The following is a 23,499-nucleotide window of genomic DNA, read 5'->3' as shown; positions in this document are numbered from 1 at the left end:
GCTACCACTGCATGTACGAGCTCAAGGGTAATAGTTATTTGGAGGAAGTGGTCCTAAATACTGCCCATACGAACTCTTGATAGAATCATCCAGACTTTTGGGCTCGACAACTTGTTTCTTAGAGAAATGAGCATCAAAGTCATCCAAATTATACGTATTGAAACTTCCCGGCTTGTCGTTGACGCATGCGCGACACATGTACTCATTCGGTGCACCCTCAACATGCGACCAGAGGACCCCATTCTGCATCATCAGGAAGTAGTTCACGATGATGTTGTCCACCGCCTTATCGGAGTCATGCCAGCCGCAGTCACACACAAACCTTCCAGTAGTTGTCTTGTGAGGGAACTTGTCACAGAACGTGGGATGATTCGGTTTTCCGGGGCCCGACTCGATATTAGTACCCCAGAACATGACTCCTCCTAATTGTTGATGGTGTTAGACGACTTGGAGGTACAGTGGTAAGGAAAAACTATTGACGTATCAAAGGTCTGGATGCGGTTATCTTTTGAGGGGTCAAGCCTCTGAATGATGCGCTGGCCTTGTTCGTCATTCATGCTCTTGATGGCAAGTAAGACACGAGGAATCTGATTGCTATCAAGGCCTTGAATAGTGCCGTCCAGTTGAGTATCGTCAAGTCGTTGCAAGGCACCCGGAAGTTCCACGTCGTCAATTTCTTCGACAGAAAGTTGATCACTCATGTTATCTTGGCTCTTGTATAGTTGGTCAATGGTTCAGCTGTGTATACTGAGTTTCTGAACAGAAGACGAACGAACTGATGGTCACAGCAGTCTTTATAGCTGGTGATTGGGCCTCAACAGCATTATTCACATGCTAACTTCCACCAACAATGTTCGCCCAACCCATGCACGTTCACCCTCGATTGCGTAACCTTACGTCAGACCAGGATTTCAGAGAGCCTCATTCCAACCCCCGTATCAATAGTTCCAACAATCTCATCAGGCAATATATTGTCAAGGGGCAAGTATTTGGCCACGAATCCGAAATTACAAAGGTAATCAGAGAATGGGTTGCTTCCAATGACATTTTGATAAGAACATGTGCGGTGAGGGTGCAGTCCCAATTCGCCGTTCCGCTCAGCCGCAGAGGTTGAGGGTGGTGCAACTCAGAGCCTGATGGGAAAGGATGGTTGCAATATAAGAAATCAAAATCTTTCACATTTCAGCCTAAATTGATAATGCTTCGTACGATTCCGCGTAGCATCTTACAATATTTCACACATTATCCGACTGGACTTGGGACCAAGTATCTTAGATTTATAACTCTGGTCGTGGCCTTGATGTCAACTTCCAACCAATCTAACATATAAGGGGGATAGACTCCAACTCTCATTCGGCAAGGCTCAAAGGAGTTGAACAGGTAGTTTTGGCCCAGATCTCTTCCCCAAACACTGCCCATTCCTAGCTTTCCGCCAAATAAGGTCCAAATCATGTAAGCCTTCTGTAGCGTGACCTGTTGGGGACTCTGTAACGAGTGAGCGGCACATAATACCACGTAGGGTACCATACAACAGGTGCCCACCAATACTCATAGCTGAGGTAATAATCCCCACAATATGGAACATTGTTAATTGCGCTGTCATAGTAATACCAGTTCCAGTCGTATATGTAGTATCCTGTTGCTGGAGAGGTCTGATATGGGTTCTGATAGTAGTATTCGCTCATTGCTTGAGGGTCGCGCGGCCAAGGTTGAACTTCTATAAATGGAAATAGTGGTCAGAGGATATCATTACCGAACAAACTGAGATATTGAAAGAAAGGATGACCCTACCGCCCTGTTCAAGATGTCGATTTCCACGCAAGCATTGGACGATGCGTTGAACTTGATGGGCATCGATTCCTCTTAGGCTGGCGGCGAGTTGGGTGTCGTCTAGACCTTGGACGACCTCCTGAAGACTGGGATAATGTTGGCTCGATACAGCTAGCTGTTCAACCATGTTATCCGCTCCTGCGCTGGCTATTTGGTGAGGTGAGCGAAACACGACGTGTGAATTAATAGAGGGGATAAATTGGTAGAGGGGTTTAGGTCGTCAGATCTGGTAGTATGATATTTAGTCCACTTCCGCCGCCTTAGCTGTATGGAGATCTCAGCCCTATGCCTAGAAAAGCAGCTCTTGGGGCGAAACAAGGTGCCTGGAATGCCAGCTGCCTCAGACATTCTTTGCCCGATGATGGATTGGGCATAAACGAAGGAGCCTTGTTTCAACCTCTGTTCCAACCGGTGCAGCTTGATCACAAAGGTATACGTGGCAGCAGATGCATATGACGCGCCAGAAGTTGGAGATAGCATGAAAAGCCAATTAATTACCATTACGGGTTACGCCATAGATGCGGAGTGGTCTGGTGTAAGTCTTGTGTATCGTGGTGATAACAGAAACGGGTAGTTGGACAACTAGCAGCTCGACAAGTAAAGGTCGCTGCTAAGACGAGAATGACAAGCTGTGGTAGTGCAACTTGAATCAAGAGTGCCTAACATTGCAAATCCTGATACAGTTATACCATATTTATGATCAGACCAAAAACTTTGGCAATGTGTCTGGGCTACTTGAATGCTTGAGGGAAAAGACGTCTACTTGACCTGAAGCCGTCTTTTAGTGGGGTGACGTCAGCGACTTGATTTCCACCACAGGTTCATCTTCAGTTGACCAGTTGCCGTGTATAGATCTGAGTGACAGCAAGGATAAGCACATACGACCATACCTGCAGGAAAATACGGGATCCCGTCCGCTCTCCCATAGTCAAGCCTGTAAGGGGCGGATCAGTAGTTGGGTCGGTGACGACCAGCGAATCCCCGCTGTTGTATGTTTTTTTTGGTGTTTCTGGGGCTTACTGATTGACCATCTCACTAACCAAAAGCTCTCTGCTCAATTTTTGCCGCTCATGATAACTCTTCCCACGGTCGATTCTCAAATATGATATCCTAGTACTTCTTCAGCTGCGCGCCATTCTGTTTGCCCACTTCGTCATGACAAGGAAAGCACTAAAACAGGCCATCCCGATGAAAGCGGCCGAGATACAGTCATTCTTATGGCACAAGTTGGTGATCCAAGTTACAATTCTGATGACTTCTGTCTGCACGTGCGTATCATTTTGAGCAACTGAAGAACGTACCTACACCCCATACCAAATGACATGGTATGTCGCACAAGCATGATAGTAGACATGTCATCATTGCTTAGCTGGGCGTAGCTGTCTACTAGATAATAAATACTCAGGGTAATACCGCACGTACTCGACATGGCGAGGATACAAACAGCAACTATGAGACCGAATCAGTGAATCTCATAATCCCCACAGAAGAAGAGCGCCTGGCAGTGTTCCAGTAGAGAGGAGGAAAGGCCACAGTTAGTGCTCGGCTTTCAAAACACCATTGTTACGGCGGGCAAGCCGGATGGTGAGCCAATCACTGAAATACCAGGCGAGGAGAAAGATGTGTAATATCAATGTATGTTTCTTGCCTGTCGAAATTCTGCCGGCGTTTACCACTGCCACCCTTTCTCATAAAACAGATTTACCGAACTATATGCCAGGTAGCTAGCACCCAACATTCCGAGCGGTTACTCTGGCTCCCCATTGTCAGAACGAATTCGTTAGCATCCAATGAGATCCAGCGCCCCGTGAATCAACCATACCACCCCAGAGAAAGGCAGAGATATGGTTGTCAGGTTGCGGTACTTAGAGTAAGTCCCAACAGCTTTGGCAGGAAACGCTTTCCCTAATCTGGGCAAAAAGTGCGATGTGCCGGGAGATTGACTTTGTTTGTGTTGAGGGGTAGCAAGATTTTCATGAATGGGGTTAGCATCCCTGACTAGGATCCGATCATGCTTGACGTCTTGATCTATCTGACAAACTGATCGGCTCGCTCGCTGGACTTCTACGATTACTGCGCTTTATTTTATTATATCTGATGTTGATTCCGAAGTTCCGGGTTCCGGACGTCCGACATTATTTAACAGACACCTTTGGAGACACATTCTGGATTGATTCCATATCCACATTGTAGCTATTATACGTGTATCGACTAACAGATCCGCATATCAAAATGAAACAATCTGGTGCTGCTTTCATACACGGCCGTGTGTATACTGTAAATGACAGACGGCCATGGGCCGAAGCCTTTATTGTTTCCCCATCCGGGCGTTTTGAGGCAGTCGGAACCGACCAAGAGATCCAAGACCTGGCTGACGAGCATGGCCTACCCATCCACGATCTTGACAATAACTTCGTCATGCCAGGAATCCACGACGCACATACCCACCTCCTAGTAGCCTCGATGCAGAAAATGAGCGAAGTTGACATTGGATCAGATAGCACCGCTGCAACTATTGCCGAGAACATCAAGAGAGGACAGACCACTTGTGCCTGTGCACAAGCTCATTTCAGAGGTGATTGGCTCATTGCAAACTTTTACGCAGGACAGCACTTTCCAGATGGAAAGATGGATCGAAAATATCTAGACGATACCTTTCCTGAGCAGCCGGTGCTTGTTCGAGATGTCTCCTGTCATAATGTCGCCCTTAACACCGCAGCTCTCAAGCGCGTTGGGTATGGCGCTGATGTTGAGGATCCCCCTGGAGGAAAGTACATGCGGAAGCCGGATGGCCAGTTGACTGGGGAGCTGGTGGAAGCAGCATCAGCTGAGGTCTTGGCCAGCCTGCCTCAGCCACCTGTGTCGTTCGTCAAGGAAGCTCTTATCTATGGGATCAAGATGTCTCACAAATTTGGTATCACTTCAATACAAGAGGCGTCTGCTAACACACTCTATCTTCACGCCCTTCGAGAGCTGGACAATGAAGGACGACTGGACATGCAGGTTTTCCCTCACATTGTTCATGCACCAGAGAGCTTTGCTCAGGAGAGAGCCGAAAGCCTTCATCGGCTCATTGATGATGCTGATGCGTTTTGCAGTCAACACATAGATGCAAGGTTTGTCAAGTTTTGGATGGATGGAGCGCCCATACCGCCTCACTTCACGCAGTGCGACATTGGAGCGGATGGACTTCCCAACGAGGACAGGCTGCTGCTTACATTCAAAGAGCTGTTGTCAGCTTTGACAAAGCATGATGCAAGGGGGTTGACATGCAAGATTCACTGTGCCGGTGATGGCTCTGCAAGGCGAGCACTGGATGTTCTTGAGCGAGTTCGACAGTCAAACCCTTCAGGCCCAGTGCATGAGCTGGCACATTGCAACGCCATCCACCAAGGTGAGAGTGTCGTGTCCATTGCTTCTACTTGGCAAGTACTGACCGACTGCTGAAGATGACATTTCCCGAATGGCAGAATTACGAATTACGGCCGAAATGTCACCTGCGATATTTCATGACACAAATCTCACAGCGAACTATCCTCATATCTTCAAATGGCCGTTCAAGGAACTCCAGGATGCTGGCGTCCATGTCACCGTAGGTTCCGACTGGTTCTTGACCGACACGCCAGACCTATTCCCAGCCCTATCGGCCGTCGTGGAGCGCTTTGGTACGCAAGCGGGCAAGACGACGAAAGAGATTGGAGGTGCAAAGATCTGTCGTATCATAACGCTAGCGGGTGCTGAGGCCGTAGGCAAGGCTTCGGAGATGGGAAGTATTGAGACAGGAAAGAAGGCGAATTTCATTGCGGTTGATCGGGACTTGAGTCGTGGTGAATTTAGTGGAGCGAAAGTGCTGAAGACGTGGTTTGAGGGGAGGGTGGTTTGGGAAGATACAAACAATACGGCATCTATTTAGTTGGATCAAGCAACGGGGGCTTGTCCTGGGGACCATGTCCCTGCATTACTCAGGCTAAATACAACTGGTGCTCTAATTTCTCTTTCTCGGGAAAGTCTTGATACCGCATCGCCATCGGAAAAGCCCATCTCGCTCAGTCCATCCAGCTCATCAGCTTCTCGGAGAACCTCGGCCGGAGCATCGACTTCAAACACAGCCTGTATATCACCATGTGGTGAGAAACCCGTGAACTTCCACATTCTTGAAACTTTGGCCGCGTCAGGTCCAAAAGTCCATAGGCGTCGACGTTCATAGAAGCCGACGCAAAACAAAAGAGGTGCATTGACAAGTCGTGCGAGAAATACGTGAATCGAGTAGAATTCGAGAGGTGACAGGAATGGTTTGATAGGAAGAAGTATCAGCAGTGCAAAGAGGTTGAATGGTGGCGGGTATGCGAAGATGGCATCGCTTTTTACGCCCTCAAACGTCAGCACTGTCTTTCGAAACTGGATCTCGACATCCTCAGATGTGACGATGGTACTGAACCGGTTGGTGAGGAGTGAAACGAGAATCGTGAGAAACAGAGTATTGCCGAGAAAGGCAAAGGCAATGGTCAGTGCCGGTCCTAAAATGGCGTGAAACTGAACAGATTCCTCAATTCCTGTTCCATCCAGTCCGAACCAGATCCACAGCAGCCATTTGATGATGGTGAAGTCGTTTGGAATCGAGCCATCTCCCGGAGAAAGCCACTGCAGCGCTAATAGGAACCCTGTGAAACACCATATGGCGAGAAATGTGAGGATCAGAAACTCCTTCATCATGGCGTGGAGCGAAATGAAGACAATATGGTCTGGTAGAATGTTGAAGGCCAGTCTGGTCAGAAGAACCGGGGCTGCGAGACACAATATATTATGTGCCAAGCCATTCTGCACGCTGCTTACAGCTAGCTCATAAGCCCGAACTGTGACGTAAGCCATGAAGATGACGGTGTACGAAAGGTCCAAGAATGACCACAAAGTTTGCGAATGAATCATCCATCCGTGTTCAATGATGGCAGCGAGTTCGTGAAGAACCCAGCCGGCAGAGTACAGAATGAAGACTACTTCATTTCCAGTCAAGTTGTCAGAATCTCGATACTGCATCGTATAAACATATAGCAAAGTGAGAATGATGTAGTGCACCAGTTCGATGATATATCGGGTACGCGGAACCACGAGACGATGGTGGTCAAGCAGCGGCCCCTTGCGCGGTTCGTACAAAGACACCGGGAGGTACTCATAATGGTTCGGCAAGATATCGACGAATGACAAAGGCGTGTAGACAATCTGGCCACGGTACACTGCATCTATAACACGTTTGCACCCTGAAGAACTGACAAAGTTCTTACTCTCGGATATGATCGCGAGTTCGAGTGCAGTCAGCTTCCTCTCATGGCCGCCGCGCTTCTGAATAGGCCATTGTGGATAGCGCCCGTATTGTTCAACTTCAGGCGGAGCACCATGAAAGGGGTCAAAACCTTGGACCAGGATCTTGGAGAGTAGGAGTAGACCGTCTAAACCTGGGTTGTCATCGTGAAAGTTGCGCAGGATCTTGATAGCTAATAGTTCGCATAGTGTTGCGCGGGCTATGCTTGTGCTTTGGTCAATGACGCTCGATTGTTCGCGAAGGAACTGTACTCGGTTTGCGAGGAGACAATAGACTAATTGTTGTCAGCACGCAGTGCGATACGTCTCAGCGATTGTCTTCAAAAAGGATATGGCGCACCAATGGAGTAGTCGTTCTCGTCATATAGACGATCTACCAAAGGACGGACAATGAGGTGGTTGACTCTTGGACTCTTCAGCTGCTCCAAAGAGTAAGGGTCATCTGGTGAACGGTGTTAGATGGGACACATCGGAGGATAGCACCTTGAGATGCACCTATGCTTGCGAGTACAAATTTTCTTATCCTGCATCCGATATAAAGTCAGCACGGTCCATTCAGCGCAAAATTTGAAGGATTCATCATTACCGGTGCAGGGTGACAAAGATTGAGGGTTGAGGCCATTCCCCCTCGTGCTCAGTATCTGTTTCCGTCCCGAAACTTGCAGTCGCATCATTCAACAAAGTGCTCTCGTCTGGCTCGCCTGGCTCGATGGTGTTCCTGAAATTTGAGGATAGGCCATCCAGATCTTGGCTCATCGTACTCTCACGAAAATATAGATCGAGTACAGGTGACAAAGAAAAAGATGTAGCCCCCAAGAACTGGCGTCTCACCACATGTTTTATTCACAGAGCGGAGTGGAGCTGTCATCTTAGTCTGCTATGTGGATCGAAGCCCTCAAGTCGATGATGCTATGCTACAAGTAGAGAGCAGTTGACCTTTAGACACACCCATTTCCACAAAGCTCTTTTTAACCAACTTAATCGCGGTTATGCTTATTGCCACACTGCACTGCTCCTTTGATCTGCTGAACTGGTCCAGTGGTGAAAGTTGTCTCTTCTCTCAACGGCCATCGTGATACCCCAAGCGAGCCTCAGTTCGCATGGCATGCAGGAATTTTGGGTGGGGGTTTGACAAAAATGACGATCTGTTTGGGGCTGTGTAGTGAAATGACTGCGCCCCCTTCGGTTGCATCCGGCTTGGCCAGCTTCAAGCATTTTATAGCTCCATCGTATCAACGGAAAGGCAAAAGCTCAAGTGTCTGTGAATATGACGTACGCGCCAATTTCCTTGGTGTCTTTGTTTGCGGGGAATGGATCGCCAGTGTCAGATGCTTGGTTTTGTAGCACTGGCGAGATTGCACAGAGCAGCGGTGTGAGTCAAGGTGAGCATGATATGACTGGGCGAGAAACGAGCACGAAGCGGTGTTGAAGAGGGACAGACTGAAACAAGAGGGTGTGTACGACAGAAGAAGTATCAGTCGGTATCAAACACCAATTGCAGCAATGACAACTGAGTGGATGCTTATTGCAGACAAGCTTTTTAGCGCCGGGGGTAGATTCAAGGGTCTACGATGAAATGCACACCTCGGAGAATTGAGACGAACCCAGGCTCATAAAAGCTCAAAGACAGGCTCGTGACGATAATTTACGAGGCGGGGTTTGCATGGAATTGTCTCGACCATGAGGCATTTATTTCGCTGACATTTTTACGAGCGCGAAATTACGGCTGCGACGATGCTGTTCTAGGACTGATCATCAGCCCTTTTGTAGTGGCATCAATTGTAGCTGGCAAGTATTTATCTCAGCTTGCGATTAAGCTTAGAGACTACTGTGGTACAGTGTGGTCTGTGTGGACATGCCCTGTAACTTTGGGGAGCTTTGACAGGATCAGCAACTGGTAAGGTTACCCCTCATAGGCGGCCTCTGGAACTGCAGGGAGGTTTTGTTGCAAATGAGACAGATTTCGTAATGGGAATCATATTCTAGTCTTTGAGGCTGGCTCAGAGCTCATTTGGCAAGAGCCGAGGAAGTTTGCTGGGCTTCATTCATGTTGGTATGAAGTCTTTGGTATCTTTCGGCAGTCCATACAACACTCACCTCTGCGTTTATTATGAGATCGCGAATGGATCACCATGTAGTCTAATTAATTGCCGCTTTCGCAGCAAGGAAGAAACATGTTTTGCAATTTTTATCTGGAGGGAATGCGCATTACACTGTGAAACGCCCTGGCCATGCTCCTCGCCGCAAATCGCTGGTCATTGTCTTATGGGTATTTCGTAGTATCATTATCTTGCAGCTTGCGAATGATATGCACGTCCTCGTGTACCAAATGAATGCACTGCTTGCGGTTTCGTCAGATTGATCAAAGTGGTCAGATCAACGCGACTTGATGAAAGAGAGGCGCTTTGTCAGCTGGATTTCATCAGAGATGGTGATACAACTGACCATAGTGGGCAAGTCCGCGATCGTCCTATCAACCACGGATCAATGCATTGTGGATGAAAGAGGTGACCGCATGGTAATTTCCTTAAATTTGTTCCCTCAATAAAATCTTCAGTGCAGATAGAACACGCCGGAGAAGTGCGTTCATCTGCTTGCCGTGCATTTCGGTCGGTGACATTCGGAGAGCGATTCGACAAATTAGGCATCGTGAAATAGCGCTGCAAACTTTCGAGTTTCGGTTTTCGTGCCTTTCGAAACATGTATGGAGTCATTTGGGCTTGCGTGTGAATCTGCTTGGAGTGTATCCGATGATGATAAGTGACGGTCGGCATGCTCTCCACGGCAAACTTTCCCAGACCGGAGCTCGTTCGAAATCGCGGAAGCTGTGTTTCCAGAGGCCGTGGCATATGATTATTTCGCAGGAGCCAGTGTACGAAGCAGATGATGCAGATGACCAGAATGACTACGACGCAGAGGATGATCCCCCACATTGTAGTTGTTTTGTTGTCATGGTTGGTGTCATGGCTGTTTGACGGGTCCTCGGATTGTGCCATGCGTGCCACGAGTATTACGAGTTGTGAAATGAGAGAGAAATAAGCTGTGAAGGGATATCGGGAGTTGGTTCTTCAAAAGCCTTTTCCCTTGCTGGTCTGGATGATTGGTTCTTGTTTTTCTGACATCAAATATCTGAAAGAAGTGCGCTGATTGGCCTACGCGGGATTAGTTCATGAGGGGTCTGAGAGCACATGTCTGATCTCCCTTAGCATGCCGGGAATGCGGTCAAGGGGATCGCTGAGGGGTGTATCTAAAACTCCGAAGTACTTCAAAGTGAAGGAAAAATAAGCTTGACCCAAATTGAGGCCAGTGTCAGGGTGCATCTGCTTTATTGCCTAATTCACCAATGCTTTCATCATGTGCCGGTTACGGCTAGCATCAACCCAAGTTGAGGACATTCGTCCCAGAGCCACAAAGGCTACAGCTAACGGCCACTAAGTCCATGTGATTTCATGAAGCATATCATACTGCTTACTACTCTTGGAAACTTATTTAGTGGGACTTATAGATGCAAGGATAGACATGCTGCAGAAGAAATGGTCTTATCAACTGAACCTTCATCTTCACAAATGACTGCGCAGTTACAACTCAGAAAGAAAGATGCCCAATATAAACATGTCCCCACGTTTCAAATCGGCCCCCACGATCATTTTCTGCAAACAAGCCGCTTATGGACAGCCAAAGACCGTTATTTGTAGTTGAGACTAGTGGCTGAGAGCTTATATCAGCACAAAGAACTTAGTCGTCCCTGCTCGTCAAGGCGTGACATGCACTTAGGATGTTGACTTTTGGTACTGTTATCCCCGCCTTGGGCCCTCTCGACCTTTTATGCTGCTTGTGAATCCATGAAGCTTATACTGGCAGAGGAAACTGGAGGAAGGGCTTAGTCACATGGTACAAGGAATTACAAATTCTCTTCATAGTTTCTCGCAGTTTATAAAAGACGGGACGGAAGTGAACGTTACGGTCAGAGGCTTCAAACTCCTGCTTGTTGGTTACACAACTTGGAACAACGCGGCATCATGGTGAAAATCGGGTTAATGAAATTACCCATCATCATTAGTAAGGGCTAACTTTGACATCTAAGAATTTTCCATGCTGCTGCGCCCCAACCAGCCTTATTGGATCTCACATTCTGCCCACGCAGTGAGGTGCGCCATCATTCCCCTCGTAGCAGGTGACAGTCATAGCTCCTGGAATCATGGTCCAAAGTCCTTTCTTGACTTCCACGTGGACAAAAACTCCTTCTATGGCAGTGTGGATAAAGTAAGTTCGATTAGGGAAGGTAAATCCATGGATTTGGTCGGTTTGGAAACGGGGGAATCCACTAATCGTTTCTCCAGCAGCTATGTTGAACTGCTTGCACTTAGGCTTCTCGGGGCCCAGCATCCATGTGAAAGCTCGACCAAGCAAAGATGTCCTTGGAGTTGGGCAGCGGAGAGGTAGGTTTTTAGTTTCAGCAGATTTCTTCATTATGGCACCTTGTGCGACCCAGGTTGTGTTATTTTCGAGAATCTCGGGCCGGAATTGCAATTCTGGCCAAGCTGAGGCGGGAAATGGTCCGACGAGGAGGAGAGCTCCAAAAGACAGGAAGGTAGAGAGTTTCATAGCGGCTTCAGAGTGGGGAAGGTAACTGTTTGGGTGTAGCAGTAAAGTGAAGGTGGTTTGAGGCAGCTTACAGTTGCAATTTGACGCTTGGTTGCGATATTGCTGATCCAAGTGGTGGCCGATCCAGAGATTCAAACGCGGTCGGGGCTTTATACCTGTCAGCCTCTTCCTGTCATAGCCATCAAGACACATTCGCGTACTGCAATGGATGCAACCTGACCTTACAACCTTGCATTGGGGAGAGAAATCTACTGTGTCATAATTACCTATGTTGGCGGCCTGGAGCTTAACCTTGTGGCCAGCATATAGCTTCATATCTCGTGTTGGATGACGCCTTCGCGGCTCTTATACACGATTTCCAATCTTGGCGCCACCACTTCTTCCAAAACACAGTAACAGAGTCCGTGTTGTGTCTAGGTAGTTTTAGGGAAACAAGGATTACACCTCCAGAGTGGTCTGCAGATATAATACACTAGAATCTAGACCTTTACAGTCAGCCTCTCATTGCTTTTTAAGATACTGGCACTTATTCGAAACATCAACTTATTAGTGTCCAATACTTTGTTTATTATCTTATGTGATGATACATGGCCATTGTGGTACCGGCATAGTGGAGGGGTAAAAAAAAAGCTCCAGTTCCAACATAAACGCAAATAACACATATCAGCAGAGACAGGCAACTTACGCCTCGTACCTCTCCTCATGGGCAGTAAGAGGCGTTAGACTTAAAGGTAAGTGTATTCTTAGCTGCTTGAAACTCTTGTTTGTTTTAGAATTGAGGCTGATGGAAACTTCATCCCAAGGTCTATCACTCTTTACATGTCTTTTGTTATGTAGATGTGTTCTAGTAAGGAGGGGGAAAGTGACTTCAAGAACGGTATCAAGATAACTATGTGGTCCATTCGGCTTTGTTTGCTCCTTTGTGACCGAGACCAGTTACAATTTCCTTTGAAGCACATCCATTGTCATGTCCACCATGTATTGGTCCAGATATCAGCGAGCTTGTAATGATCATCAACAAGAATTCAGGTGACGGGATAAGAGAGGAGGTAAATGAAGTGTTTAAAGGCCTCTGTACACATTGTCTTTGAAAGGCTTGACTTCTGCGGGGATTCTTTAATGTGTTAGCTTGATATATCTCGATGACATATCAAAAGCTTTAATCAACGTATCAATCAATTATCGCGGGGATTGCCAGGGGTTTGGCAGTGATGTCCGCAATAATGGCCGCGTCAGCAGTTGCGCCTTGTATCATGACGCAGAAATTTCAACGAAAGGCCGACCTGGCATTATGCTTCATAACAAACGCCACTTTCTTGGCTTGAAGTGTAAATCCAGGTCTCGAGAGGGAAAAAATAACAGATGAATTTCACGTCCACTCTCTAACAAAGATGTCATGTTCCTCCTTTTGTAATTCGTTGCGGAGAGCATTGACTTCCGAGCACTGTGTTACTACATGAATATCTCGCTATTTCCACTGACCACTTCTTACAGAGCATTTTGCTTTGATAAAGGTGTACTATTTGGGCGTATGCAAGTCAAAAACTGAATGGCTGAACTGTTCGTGGGGTTAACGGTGAACTCTACCTCTTTGGGTCTGACACCGGAACGCCCCGCCCTCCACCAATCGGGACCCGTCCAAAGGCCTGACACCAGGCCACTTCTCGGCGCCTGGGACCAGTAAGCGAGGATCATTTCAGGGTATTCCAAGGAATGACAACAGGCGGAACTTCGGCAATCGCTTCACTGCACATATTTGGCAGTGTCTGCAACGCTGTGTTGGTTCGTGTCATGCATGTTGGTCGTCAGTTTTGTAGCACAGCATCGGACGAGAAAAGAGAAAACAATGCAGGTTTTAAAGCTCGGATCATGTGCATACCACATGCGGCATTTAAGTTCCCATTGACAGACAAACATTTCACGATAGTTTTTGGGGGTTTTTATAAATTGAGAGCAAAGATCTGCAATCGACAATGACGACCATTGAAGCGCACCCCGTCGTAGACGCTGACGATAACGTTAGTTCCCGCTAGAAATGATCCACTGAAGCTAGCTAACGGCCCCAGCATTCTGACGCAGACTCGTCACTTGGTGCGGTATGAGATCAGCCCGTGGCCATCATCTTACAGACCGTTGTTGCTGATCTTATGGCGTAGGATAATGCGTCCTCGACAGACAGCTTGAGAAGCTCAATCCTTGATTTCCGTCAAGAAAATGGAAGAACATATCATGCTTTTCGAGACGGCAGTATGTAGCTACTCTACTATACCAAACATATCACTGACGTGTCCAATCGCAGAATACAATCTCCCGAACGATGATGAGGAGAACGAAAGATTAGGTTTGTACTCTCACATGCCACCGGACGTAGCATAACAATAACAATACAGATCTGCAACATAACTTGTTCTTGCTTACTCTTGATAACAAGCTCGGTCTGAGCCCTCCTAACCTTCCCAACTCGAAGGTTAAGCGTGTCCTCGACGTTGGCACTGGAACCGGTATCTGGGCGATTGACTTTGGCGACGAGCATCCCGAGGCAACAGTGAGCTACGCCATTAAAGCTTATCCAGAGTAGCCGCTGACAAGACAGGTCATTGGTGTTGACCTCTCACCGAGCCAGCCAAGCTTGTATGAGTGAAACTTCTAGTCAGCCGTGGATTCGGCTGATGAATCATAGTGTCCCACCGAACGTTCGCTTCGAGATCGATGATATCGACGAGGAATGGACATACAGCGAACCCTTTGACTTTATTCACAGCAGATTCATGAACTTCAGCATTCAGAACTGGAGGTCGTACTTCACCAAGATCTACCAGTAAAACATGTCTCACCATTCACCAAATGAACCATACTGACACGAACAGGAACCTGGCTCCAGGCGGCTACGTTGAACTGCAGGATGTCGATGTCATCATGGGCAGCGACGATGGCACCCTCAAGGAAGATCATACCATGTACAAATGGTGCCGACTTCTCGACGAAGCAGCCGGAAAGTTCAACCGCTCGTTCGAACGTACGACTAACTTCAAGGATATGCTGAAAGAGGTCGGATTCGTTGATGTTGTTGAGACGCGCTACAAGTGGCCTACCAACCATTGGCCCAAGGACAAGAAGTACAAGGAGCTTGGCCAGTGGAATAACGTCAATGCAGCCTCGGCTCTGGAGGCGCTGACTATGGCGCCTTTTACGAGAGGACTGGGCTGGAGTCGTGAGGAGGTCGAGGTGTTTTTGGTGAAGCTGAGACAGGACTGGAATAACCCCAAGATCCATGCTTATTGGCCCATGTGAGTGTTTTGCTTTCCTGCGAGAGGTTATGGCTAACTGTTCATAGTTGCGTTACTTATGCTAAGAAGCCCGAAGCGTAGTGCTGGTTACAAGTTTCAGATCTTCAGTGGAGTTTAGACTGGATGGAATGTATGGCATTTTACGTATTATGAAACCAGAGCTGGCAATAGAATTGATCTCAATTATGGTGCATTGTGCTTGTTAAACTTTGAGGCAGCCCTCTTTTACTCATCCTTCAAACTGAGTTCATGGCGAAGTACCCACCCTGTTTGAACAAGCGGCGTATTCGTTCTTAGCCGTGTCCTCGCAGTGACGCGTGCATATAATAACTGACAAAAAACAACTAAAATCCAGACATTTTTCGTCAATCAACGGGACAGAGTTCAGTATCGAAACGCAGTTTTCCATGTATTTCAGCACTCCTTCGGTATGTCGTATGCATGATTGATTGCAATGAGTCCATGATCCCACAATCGAACTGTTTGTGCTCAACGAACTCAGGACAACGTGGCCGAGTGGTTAAGGCGATGCCCTGCTATCTCTTCCGAGACATCATAGGCATTGTGTTCGCACGCGTAGGTTCGAATCCTGCCGTTGTCGATGTTTTTTATTTCTTTTTCTCGTTTTCTGGTCTCTATCTCATCGGTTTGGGGGATTGAGAAATGCATGCATAGTTGTGATTGAACGGCTGGAGCTTATGGGATTCCCACTGTGGCTCGCCTGTTTCTCTTGACACTAGTTGGCAAAAGGCGTTTATGAGCTAATTCTCATGTGCCGTGCATCGCCAGTCCGGAACTGAACGTTAGATAATTCCACTGAATCATTGTTCTAGTTCTGGTACTTCCTGACAAGTCCAGTGTCTTTGTATTTGTAGTTCGCGTCGTGGGCGGGGCTCCACAATGCGACACGATCCTCCTCAAACAAAAATCACACAGATTGCTATCTTGCAATGGTCATAATGATATTGACGCGTATTTTGGTGATTACTTCGTTAAGTCTATAAGTCGTCGGTTATATTGTGCGATGTCGGTGTTCTTTGGTTTGTGTAAATTGAGCTGCGATGTTACATTGCGATCGCAGTCAATTTCAATTGCCAACCGTTCCCCTGTTCTTGAGTTTAAAACATTCGCAAATGGCGAGTTTAATAATCTCATCGAAGGAGTGCTTCCTTTTCTCCCTTCCTATATGACTCTGTGCTATGGGAGATTCTCATAATTGCAATGCTCTGGCGCTTATTCCACTATGTTTCAATTGTCTGGGAGCAATTGTTCAGGGTAACCAAAGCGCTTAAGACAGTGGCCTAGAGTAGCTCCCGCAGCGTGTAACCTCATTATCGGTCCAGACATATTGCAAAATGAGAATGAACACATGCATAAAGCTTCACTATAGGTAATGCGCGCAGTATCTTGTCTGTTGATAAAGCGGCAAATCGATTGTCATAAGATTGGCAAAAAAGAATCGCCTGTGTATCACAGGTGGCTGGATCTCTCCCGCCGGGAATTGAACCCGGGTCTCAAGCGTGACAAGCTTGCATACTGACCACTATACTACGGAAGATGAACAGGTTGAGACCTGCTGTAGTGGGGTTGCGATTGGCAGTCGCAGCAGGGTCCATAGACGCATGAGCCCCACGCGACATGGGAAAAGAAAAAAAAAAAAAAAAAAAAAAAAGAAAAGCAACGTGAAACAAATCTCACGATACTCGCCACAACAGCGCATCCGCTGCAGCACCTCATAACCATAAAACTGTCTGAAAAAAAGATAGACCGCAACAGCAATTCCAGTAATTCGCAAAAAACATGCAACAGCGGGGATTCGCTGGTCGTCACCGACCCAACTACTAATCCGCCGGTTAGTGGCTTGACTATGGGAGAGCGGACGGGATCCCGTATTTTCCACTACCTTTGGTCGCATGTATTCACTGTAGCCACGAGACGGACTATGTCCATAGAGTCTGCTGAAAGCCACAGACTGCAGAATCTGTTGTTAGTATATCTCTTTCCAGAAACACGGCACTGTGCTGAGTGAGAACCCATGGCAGCGATCTTGTGACTGAAACTACTAAATCCCCAAAGGTTGATTACTTCGATCGCCTAGAAAGTCTAAGACAACAATAACGAGATTTCAGCAGTTTTAAGTATTGTTTGATCTACCTAGATAGCTTCGCGTGTCGGTTTACATCCTTATACAACAAGTACCTGAACTTGCCAGGTCCACCAGCATAGCACGCCTGAGGACAAAAGGCCCGCAACCACATAAAGTCACCAGCTTCAACCTCGACCCAGTCCTGATTCAGTCGGTAAACAGCCTTTCCTTCAAGAACATAAAGACCGTGCTCCATGACATGTGTCTCAGCGAAGGGAATGATACCCCCAGGCTGGAAAGTGACGATGTTCACATGCATATCGTGTCGAACATCGGTAGGATCAACGAAGCGTGTTGTCGCCCAAGCTCCGTTTGTATCAGGCATTTCTCTAGGCTCAATGTCCTTCTCGTTGGCGAAGAAGGCCTCAGGTGCATCAAGACCAGGGACTGATTCGTAGGCTTTGCGGACCCAGTGGAAACGAGCTGCTTCACTAGAGTTGTTGCGAAGTGTCCAGCCGCTCTTGGGAGGGAGGAAAGCATAACCTCCCGATGAAAGAGTGTGAGCTTCGCCAGCTAGCGTGACGGTGATTTCACCCTCGACAACGAACAAGACACCCTCAGCAGTGTCATCCATCTCAGCACGGTCACTACCACCGCCAGGTTGAACCTCCATGATGTACTGAGAGAATGTCTCAGCGAAGCCCGAGAGTGGACGAGCGATGACCCATAGTCGTGTCTGCTCCCAGAATGGAAGAAAGCTGGTGACGATGTCGCTGAAGCAGCCTTTGGGGATGACGGCGTAAGACTCGGTGAACATAGCCCGGTCGGTGAGGAGTTGGGTTTGTGGGGGCAGGCCGCCCTTTGGTGCGTAGTAAGCACCCACTGTGTTGTCGTTGCCACCCATTTTGTGATTTTGATTTGAGTTTATCTCAGATACAAGAAGAATTCCGCGCTGCAGAAATAAAGAATATTTCAAGAGGAGGATAGGCTTCGGTCATCAAGTCCGATATCGAAAAGAGCTCACTTGCTACACCAGAAATACCCCGCATGAACCCCTCCGAAGCGGACTGGACCCTTTGTGGAGTGTGGCCAATCGGGCCTTTGGCAACTCGTTGCTTTCGTCTGAAGTTCGTGCTATTCCTAATTCAGCTACGAAATGGGCGACTTAGCGAGGGACTTCGGAAGAGCAACCCGAAGAATCGGGCATGTCAAAATCAATAGTATTCTGAAGGGAGTTTTCGTATTGAAGAACTGTACAAGCCTGAAGTACACTAAGTAATATTTCAGCTAGAGCGGCATGACGACCCCTCAGACTGTGTGCAATCGCTACGAGACAGAGAAAGAGTTTTCTCTTTCTTTGCAGACGCATTAATGGACACAGGATCCTCGATGATAATCTCCTTTCCTTCCGGGGCCGGACGCGTGATGGAGAACTCATCCAGCTTGTAGTCAGACTTCCCAGTCAACGCCATCTCAGCAAGTGCTTTGCCCAGAGTTGGCACAAACTTCATAGCCCAACCAGCGGTGAAAATAGCAATACTCTTCTCCGCACCACCTCGGAGATACTTCTCTGGCAAGAAGTCCAGCACAAACATGTTATCTACTTGTATTAGCATGTACCAAAGGCAATAGTGCGATGATCTTACCGAAAACATTGGTCTGGAGACAACTAACAGTCGAGGCCGGAACGGTGGCGTCAACGCCGACGACATGATCTCTGACGAAATCTTGAGTGTCTTGGATATCTCTCGGATCAAAGACATTGGCCTGGCGTTGACTTGGGTCGTCAATTGTTCGAGTAGCAGCATCCACTGCAATTCTCACAACATTAGGTGGGCCCCATGGTAAGGCTGGGAAGCCGTAGAAGAGTTGGGACCTGTCGTTCACCGATGGTCCGAACTGAAACCACATGCCTTACACTGTTAGTAGGGTAGATCACAGCATGACGATGCACCTACTAGGGAAGATAGTGCCGTTTGGTCCGGGATTAGTGTTGAAGTAGGTAGCAACCATTTCCCAAATATCCAGTCTCAGACCAATGCTAAAACTCGGTTTCAAGACATGATTGACATAAGCTCCACTGGTAATGATGATCTTCTTTGTCAAATACTTGACGTCTTTATCATGAACCATCGCGTGGACTTCCCAGATGGATTTATCACTTTCCAAAGGACGAAGCTGCTTCACCTGAGTGTGCTGCTTTGCCTGGGCGCCATAGTCCTTGGCGAGACTGTACAGAGTACGGAGGAGGAGTTGGACGTTGATGACTCCATTGTCTGGGGCGAAGAGTCCGATCCACTTGCGGTCGAGGTTCTTGAAGGGATACTGTTCCTCTATCTGCTCAGCAGTAACTGTCTTGGTCAGAATAAGAATGAGAAAGGAGAATGGGAGTGAGTATACATACGCTCCTTATAGGACATGCCAAACTTGTCCAAGTTCGCCTTAGGTCCCAAGAGCGAGCCTATTCAAGTTAGTATTGCCTCTTAAACGCACAACAGTATCGTACCTTCCGGAGTATCGCCGCCCATGTCCTTATCACCAAAGTTCAAAAGACCTCCCATCCATCGGAGCGACACTCCAGCATCTTTCTCAAGAGCATCCCAATGCTTCATTGCTTCAATAGCAAGCTTGGCCATGAACTCTTCGGTGTACCTAGCCCGTTAGTCAATAGGAAGATGCTTTGTTCTGGGCGAGGCTTACATGGTGCGAAACATACGGGCCAGGTCACCTGAACTGCCGGCTTGATTGAAGAAGTTGTTTTGTTCGAGAACCATTACTTTGCTTCCCGCTTTGGCGACTTCGTATCCTGCGGCCAGACCAACAGGTCCTCCGCCGATAACCACGACATCGAAGACGTCTGAGTTTGAGTTTGAGTAGGCCATTTTCTTAAAGATGATATCTAAATGTTCAAGTCTCGTTGTCTCTGTTCTAGCTTACGGAGTCTCACCTGGTCATGACAGCCCAGAGCCGAGGGTCAAGGTCAAAGGCGAGGACCTCGCCTTTCTTATATAATGATACCGTCATCAAAGTTCGGCACGGCCCGACAGCTCTACCGTTACTATCACATTCCATCCTGCATATAATTACGATAGTTTCTCATGCAGAATGCAGAATGTGCTGTAAGTGGTATAAGTGAGGGGTAAATCTCACACATCGTATTCAGCTCGTTACTGTGTCTCAGGTTGTGCAGAACCCCCCGGTACTTGTACTTCATTCAATATAACCCAATAATGGAGAAAAGGGTATTAAGAACAAAGGTAATGACGCTACTTTGCAGGTCAAGATTCCACTACAGTAGTAAAGATTTCTGTAATGCGTTAGGATTATTGACTTGGCTTTTGCATTTGGACCATGTATTGACTTGGGCGCAGCTGAATGTGAGACAACATACACTACTGCTCTTATAGACCAGCGGGGTAATGTGATAGTGGTTGTTCAGGCAATTGTGAAGGTGAGTAGGTGATGGCAAACAACGTGTCTTGAGGTACCTGGTAAATGCCGTCATCGCACATTGGTCGTGTTTTGGTTGGCGAAACATTACGCGAAGGTCGTTCTTCAACCAGTGGATCAGCTATTCTGACCGATAGGAAGCTAGTTATGCAGTTCAATGCCCAATTAAACCCAAGATGACACATACGAAAAATGTCTTGCCGATAAAGGATTACAGGACGAATGAATCATTGGGGACACTTCAAGTACTGTCATTTGCGATGCGCAATCGGTGAGGGCCAGAATCACTTGTTCATGACGTACCTATCCACTTTCTAACTGACAAGGCTAGAACGTGTCGCTTTCCTTATCCCAAAACTGTAGTAGATGTAGCACAATTCCGATGGAGGATAGGTGTAGAGGCTGCCACCTACAATCTTGGTCGGTATCTGGCCGTAAGATACATAAAATAAAGATGGCGGAGACGATAAAAGTAGCTTATATTTCATACACTTTTATCGGCCCATCGCATGGTCGAGACGAAGAAGAACTCCGTCACGCTGTTACCTGTCATTAATGGAGTTGATACAGGTTGAGACCTAACGCTTATGTCTCATGTCTATCTCGCCGTCAAGATTTAACCGCTACAGACAGTTCTGATTCTTTAAACTGTGGTAATTCAGAAGATAGATGTCCTTTTCTAGTAGAGGAATGATGTTTTGTGATTCCTTCTCATCACCATGTTGCAAGCCGCTAGAGTATGGAAGCCCAGGACACATAAAGGAAATAACGTTTCATTATACGGTCTAGCAAGATCCCGGAGATATAACAGACAACCGACCATCGAGGGCCAAATAGACTTTTATCAGTAGCGCTTACTTTTGAGAAAAAGGCTTGACTCTGACCGGTCACCATTGCTGAAGAGTCATTAATATCGATGTCGCGATTGTTACGAAAGCTAAATGATGCGCCCAAGGCCACTAAATATTGAAGCATAATTCCGATAGATTTTTAATTGATTAGACTTATCAATCAGAATCTAAACAAGCTTTCTCAAAAAATGTTTCCTGGGTTTATTCTCATTGCAACGCCCGTAATTCCCTGATGACGAGAACATTTAACTGCGTTTGGATAATGCTGCTGGTCCAGGGCGATCTAATCAGCCATGAGGCGTTGACACCGGCTACTCTGATAGGCTTCTCGGGTCTGGGCGCTGCTTAAACCCGAATTCATCCACGAAGCTGGGATAGCCACATTCCAGTGCCTGCTACCACCAACCTTAAACTGGTCAGTACGGACGCAAGAGCGGCAAGACATGAGAATGGCGGTTCGGTGATCTTCCCATCGATTGGGGGAATATCAGGAGGATTACCCCGTCCCCTGGCCCTGGATCCAACGTTGGTTCATCGTGACGTTGCACTCACCTCAGCCCCTGCGTCGATATCCACAACACCATGAATATGACTGCCGAAGAGATGGCAGCAAAAGCGGGCGAGGGTAGGTCCGGAATTGCGATTGGAGTTTCGGTTTCTTTGATGGCTCTATCAGCTGTCATGGTCGGACTGCGACTTTGGTGTCGCCGGGAGAGGCAGATGTTAGGGCTTGACGATGTGACCGCCGTGGTGGCCCTGGTAAGTCAAGCCAAGATCTCTCGAGATGAAGAATTTCTGACACAATTCCCTCTAGGCCTGTGTTTTGGGATGTGGATCGTCAGTCGTCGCCAGTATGTCCTTCTCCTCTATGTCGACAACACTAGCTAAACTACGATCGCAGTGACGCATTATGGACTGGGCCGACATATCTATACATTATCCCCTCGACAGATAATACTATACCTCCGAGTACGCGGGACAGACCTCTACCCATATCTAGGCTTCTCTAACATTTATTCTGCAGTGCTTCTGGATATCGATCGTGTTCTACACTTACGCGCTCTTCGCCATCAAATTGACGTTTCTAATTCACTACTACCGAATCATGTCTGTCTCCAACATGAGATGGCTATACTTGGGCGCACTCGGTTTCATCATCCTCTGGGGTATCAACCAAGGCATCGGGGTATTTCTCTTTTGCATCCCACTCCAATCTTTCTGGGATCCACATGTCAAGGGACAGTGCTTCCTTTCCCAGCCTACTATGTGGTACGTCAGTGGTATCGTGCACATAGTCACTGACTTCGCAATCATCGTCATGCCTCTACCCATTGTTTGGAAACTGCAGCTCCCACGATCTCAAAAGATATATCTCACCGGCATTTTCGGCCTAGGATCACTGTAAGTGTTGCATTCCAGCCTTCATGTCATCTGCTAATTTGTTGGTTAGTACCCTAGCGATTGCTATTCTCCGCATGCAGTGGCTTGACCCTGTTGCAGATATCACATGGTGGAATGTCACAGCAGCTTCATGGTCCATGGCAGAAATCGTGTCTGGAATAACTTGTGCTTGTCTTCCGACTTTCAAGCCCTTGTTAGTTGGTATAAAGAATTGGTTCCCACGATTGAATCAGGGAGATAGCACTATTTGTCTTCGGGACCAAGGAAGTGAAGGGTTTACTGGAACAACCTTGGCTGCCTTTGAGGGCCATGGAGGTGTTGGTACTGGACCGAAAGTACCCACTAGTATCTCAACATACGGCACCCAGACGAGCATATCGGCATTCCAGGGGGGAAAGAAATCGAAGAATAATCAGACACAGACGGTATAGCAGTGCTAGCATATATAGATCCTGATGCTTGTACAGACTCTTAGTTTATAATAACTTGGTTCTGCGGAACAAAAAGATGCATAACACTCGTTCAGTGAGATCTAACAAGGTTCTTTGCCCCACGTCCCCCTTTGAAACGTGCAGATGTTAGACACAAATGCATAATCACCAAACACATTTAAATGAGGAAGTTTCTGTCAGGTCGTACCAAGAGAAATATACGTAACCCTTGATAGAATTCT

At 47.3% G+C, this 23,499-nt stretch overlaps 10 protein-coding genes and 4 non-coding genes across 15 annotated transcripts; 5 read left to right on the top strand and 9 right to left on the bottom strand.

The window, feature by feature from the left end:
- Window positions 1–245: 245 nt before the first annotated feature.
- On the bottom strand, window positions 246–701 carry FOXG_13543 (uncharacterized protein; the record flags this gene model as incomplete). The annotated part of the gene is made up of 1 exon (XM_018393527.1): window positions 246–701. One exon carries the CDS (start codon window positions 699–701, stop codon window positions 423–425), a length of 279 nt encoding a protein of 92 aa, XP_018252807.1. The 3' UTR covers window positions 246–422.
- Window positions 702–1,681: 980 nt separating this feature from the next.
- On the bottom strand, window positions 1,682–1,854 carry FOXG_21199 (uncharacterized protein; the record flags this gene model as incomplete). The annotated part of the gene is made up of 2 exons (XM_018401513.1): window positions 1,682–1,717; window positions 1,792–1,854. 2 exons carry the CDS (start codon window positions 1,852–1,854, stop codon window positions 1,682–1,684), a joined length of 99 nt encoding a protein of 32 aa, XP_018252806.1.
- An 856-nt stretch (window positions 1,855–2,710) lies between these two features.
- FOXG_21198 lies at window positions 2,711–2,826 on the top strand. The gene has a single exon (XR_001936420.1). It is a non-coding gene; the product is annotated as a 5S ribosomal RNA (ribosomal RNA).
- A 1,236-nt stretch (window positions 2,827–4,062) lies between these two features.
- Window positions 4,063–5,743, top strand: FOXG_13542 (uncharacterized protein; the record flags this gene model as incomplete). Its single annotated transcript, XM_018393526.1, has 2 exons — window positions 4,063–5,224; window positions 5,280–5,743. The coding sequence occupies 2 exons, from the start codon at window positions 4,063–4,065 to the stop codon at window positions 5,741–5,743; spliced, it is 1,626 nt and encodes a 541-aa protein (XP_018252805.1).
- On the bottom strand, window positions 5,633–8,736 carry FOXG_13541 (uncharacterized protein). Its single transcript, XM_018393525.1, has 4 exons — window positions 7,733–8,736; window positions 7,642–7,670; window positions 7,487–7,588; window positions 5,633–7,421 (listed from the first exon to the last, which is right to left on the bottom strand). The coding sequence occupies exons 1-4, from the start codon at window positions 7,900–7,902 to the stop codon at window positions 5,749–5,751; spliced, it is 1,974 nt and encodes a 657-aa protein (XP_018252804.1). The 5' UTR covers window positions 7,903–8,736; the 3' UTR covers window positions 5,633–5,748.
- Window positions 8,737–9,281: 545 nt separating this feature from the next.
- On the bottom strand, window positions 9,282–10,217 carry FOXG_13540 (uncharacterized protein). Of its 2 annotated transcripts, XM_018393523.1 has the most exons (2): window positions 9,592–10,217; window positions 9,282–9,531 (listed from the first exon to the last, which is right to left on the bottom strand). In XM_018393523.1, exons 1-2 carry the CDS (start codon window positions 10,140–10,142, stop codon window positions 9,432–9,434), a joined length of 651 nt encoding a protein of 216 aa, XP_018252802.1. In that variant the 5' UTR covers window positions 10,143–10,217; the 3' UTR covers window positions 9,282–9,431. The 2 variants fall into 2 exon arrangements, with proteins under 2 accessions (XP_018252802.1, XP_018252803.1); XM_018393524.1 differs by having other exon boundaries at window positions 9,282–10,217.
- Window positions 10,218–11,271: 1,054 nt separating this feature from the next.
- FOXG_13539 (uncharacterized protein) lies at window positions 11,272–11,751 on the bottom strand (the record flags this gene model as incomplete). Its single annotated transcript, XM_018393522.1, has 1 exon — window positions 11,272–11,751. One exon carries the CDS (start codon window positions 11,749–11,751, stop codon window positions 11,272–11,274), a length of 480 nt encoding a protein of 159 aa, XP_018252801.1.
- A 1,766-nt stretch (window positions 11,752–13,517) lies between these two features.
- FOXG_13538 (uncharacterized protein) lies at window positions 13,518–15,298 on the top strand. The gene is made up of 9 exons (XM_018393521.1): window positions 13,518–13,769; window positions 13,818–13,847; window positions 13,908–13,998; window positions 14,051–14,092; window positions 14,142–14,296; window positions 14,345–14,382; window positions 14,432–14,569; window positions 14,619–15,038; window positions 15,086–15,298. The coding sequence occupies exons 1-9, from the start codon at window positions 13,725–13,727 to the stop codon at window positions 15,117–15,119; spliced, it is 993 nt and encodes a 330-aa protein (XP_018252800.1). The 5' UTR covers window positions 13,518–13,724; the 3' UTR covers window positions 15,120–15,298.
- A 242-nt stretch (window positions 15,299–15,540) lies between these two features.
- Window positions 15,541–15,639, top strand: FOXG_21197. The gene has a single exon. It is a non-coding gene; the product is annotated as a tRNA-Ser (tRNA).
- Window positions 15,640–16,524: 885 nt separating this feature from the next.
- FOXG_21196 lies at window positions 16,525–16,596 on the bottom strand. The gene has a single exon. It is a non-coding gene; the product is annotated as a tRNA-Asp (tRNA).
- A 239-nt stretch (window positions 16,597–16,835) lies between these two features.
- FOXG_21195 lies at window positions 16,836–16,951 on the bottom strand. Its single transcript, XR_001936419.1, has one exon. It is a non-coding gene; the product is annotated as a 5S ribosomal RNA (ribosomal RNA).
- Window positions 16,952–17,074: 123 nt separating this feature from the next.
- Window positions 17,075–18,155, bottom strand: FOXG_13537 (allantoin catabolism protein). Its single transcript, XM_018393520.1, has one exon. The coding sequence runs from the start codon at window positions 18,026–18,028 to the stop codon at window positions 17,189–17,191; it is 840 nt and encodes a 279-aa protein (XP_018252799.1). The 5' UTR covers window positions 18,029–18,155; the 3' UTR covers window positions 17,075–17,188.
- Window positions 18,156–18,322: 167 nt separating this feature from the next.
- FOXG_13536 (uncharacterized protein) lies at window positions 18,323–20,089 on the bottom strand. The gene is made up of 6 exons (XM_018393519.1): window positions 19,825–20,089; window positions 19,631–19,776; window positions 19,529–19,585; window positions 19,083–19,475; window positions 18,771–19,037; window positions 18,323–18,724 (listed from the first exon to the last, which is right to left on the bottom strand). The coding sequence occupies exons 1-6, from the start codon at window positions 20,004–20,006 to the stop codon at window positions 18,408–18,410; spliced, it is 1,362 nt and encodes a 453-aa protein (XP_018252798.1). The 5' UTR covers window positions 20,007–20,089; the 3' UTR covers window positions 18,323–18,407.
- A 1,872-nt stretch (window positions 20,090–21,961) lies between these two features.
- On the top strand, window positions 21,962–23,373 carry FOXG_13535 (uncharacterized protein). Its single transcript, XM_018393518.1, has 5 exons — window positions 21,962–22,184; window positions 22,240–22,276; window positions 22,327–22,394; window positions 22,450–22,826; window positions 22,876–23,373. Exons 1-5 carry the CDS (start codon window positions 22,008–22,010, stop codon window positions 23,255–23,257), a joined length of 1,041 nt encoding a protein of 346 aa, XP_018252797.1. The 5' UTR covers window positions 21,962–22,007; the 3' UTR covers window positions 23,258–23,373.
- Window positions 23,374–23,499: the final 126 nt, after the last annotated feature.

The sequence above is a fragment of the Fusarium oxysporum genome, chromosome 12 (genome assembly GCF_000149955.1).
Source record: "Fusarium oxysporum f. sp. lycopersici 4287 chromosome 12, whole genome shotgun sequence".
NCBI lineage: Eukaryota > Fungi > Ascomycota > Sordariomycetes > Hypocreales > Nectriaceae > Fusarium > Fusarium oxysporum.
This window is presented reverse-complemented; position numbering and strand designations above follow the sequence as displayed.

Bases quoted from the DNA above. Each gene is read 5' to 3' on its own strand.
- FOXG_13541 (XM_018393525.1), bottom strand. From the start codon at position 7,902: ATGAGCCAAGATCTGGATGGCCTATCCTCAAATTTCAGGAACACCATC. The intron at 7,671-7,732 runs GTAATGATGAAT...TATCGGATGCAG, and splicing joins ATCTTTGTCACCCTGCACCG to GATAAGAAAATTTGTACTCG. The intron at 7,589-7,641 runs GTGCATCTCAAG...ACCGTTCACCAG, and splicing joins ATTTGTACTCGCAAGCATAG to ATGACCCTTACTCTTTGGAG.
- FOXG_13540 (XM_018393523.1), bottom strand. From the start codon at position 10,142: ATGGCACAATCCGAGGACCCGTCAAACAGCCATGACACCAACCATGAC. The intron at 9,532-9,591 runs GTCAGTTGTATC...TCTTTCATCAAG, and splicing joins TCGCGGACTTGCCCACTATG to TCGCGTTGATCTGACCACTT.
- FOXG_13538 (XM_018393521.1), top strand. From the start codon at position 13,725: ATGACGACCATTGAAGCGCACCCCGTCGTAGACGCTGACGATAAC. The intron at 14,093-14,141 runs GTTTGTACTCTC...ATAACAATACAG, and splicing joins TGAGGAGAACGAAAGATTAG to ATCTGCAACATAACTTGTTC. The intron at 15,039-15,085 runs GTGAGTGTTTTG...AACTGTTCATAG, and splicing joins ATCCATGCTTATTGGCCCAT to TTGCGTTACTTATGCTAAGA.
- FOXG_13537 (XM_018393520.1), bottom strand. From the start codon at position 18,028: ATGGGTGGCAACGACAACACAGTGGGTGCTTACTACGCACCAAAGGGC.
- FOXG_13536 (XM_018393519.1), bottom strand. From the start codon at position 20,006: ATGGCCTACTCAAACTCAAACTCAGACGTCTTCGATGTCGTGGTTATC. The intron at 19,777-19,824 runs GTAAGCCTCGCC...CTAACGGGCTAG, and splicing joins GCCCGTATGTTTCGCACCAT to GTACACCGAAGAGTTCATGG. The intron at 19,038-19,082 runs GTAGGTGCATCG...TAACAGTGTAAG, and splicing joins AAACGGCACTATCTTCCCTA to GCATGTGGTTTCAGTTCGGA.
- FOXG_13535 (XM_018393518.1), top strand. From the start codon at position 22,008: ATGAATATGACTGCCGAAGAGATGGCAGCAAAAGCGGGCGAGGGTAGG. The intron at 22,395-22,449 runs GTACGCGGGACA...TTTATTCTGCAG, and splicing joins AGATAATACTATACCTCCGA to TGCTTCTGGATATCGATCGT. The intron at 22,827-22,875 runs GTAAGTGTTGCA...TTTGTTGGTTAG, and splicing joins ATTTTCGGCCTAGGATCACT to TACCCTAGCGATTGCTATTC.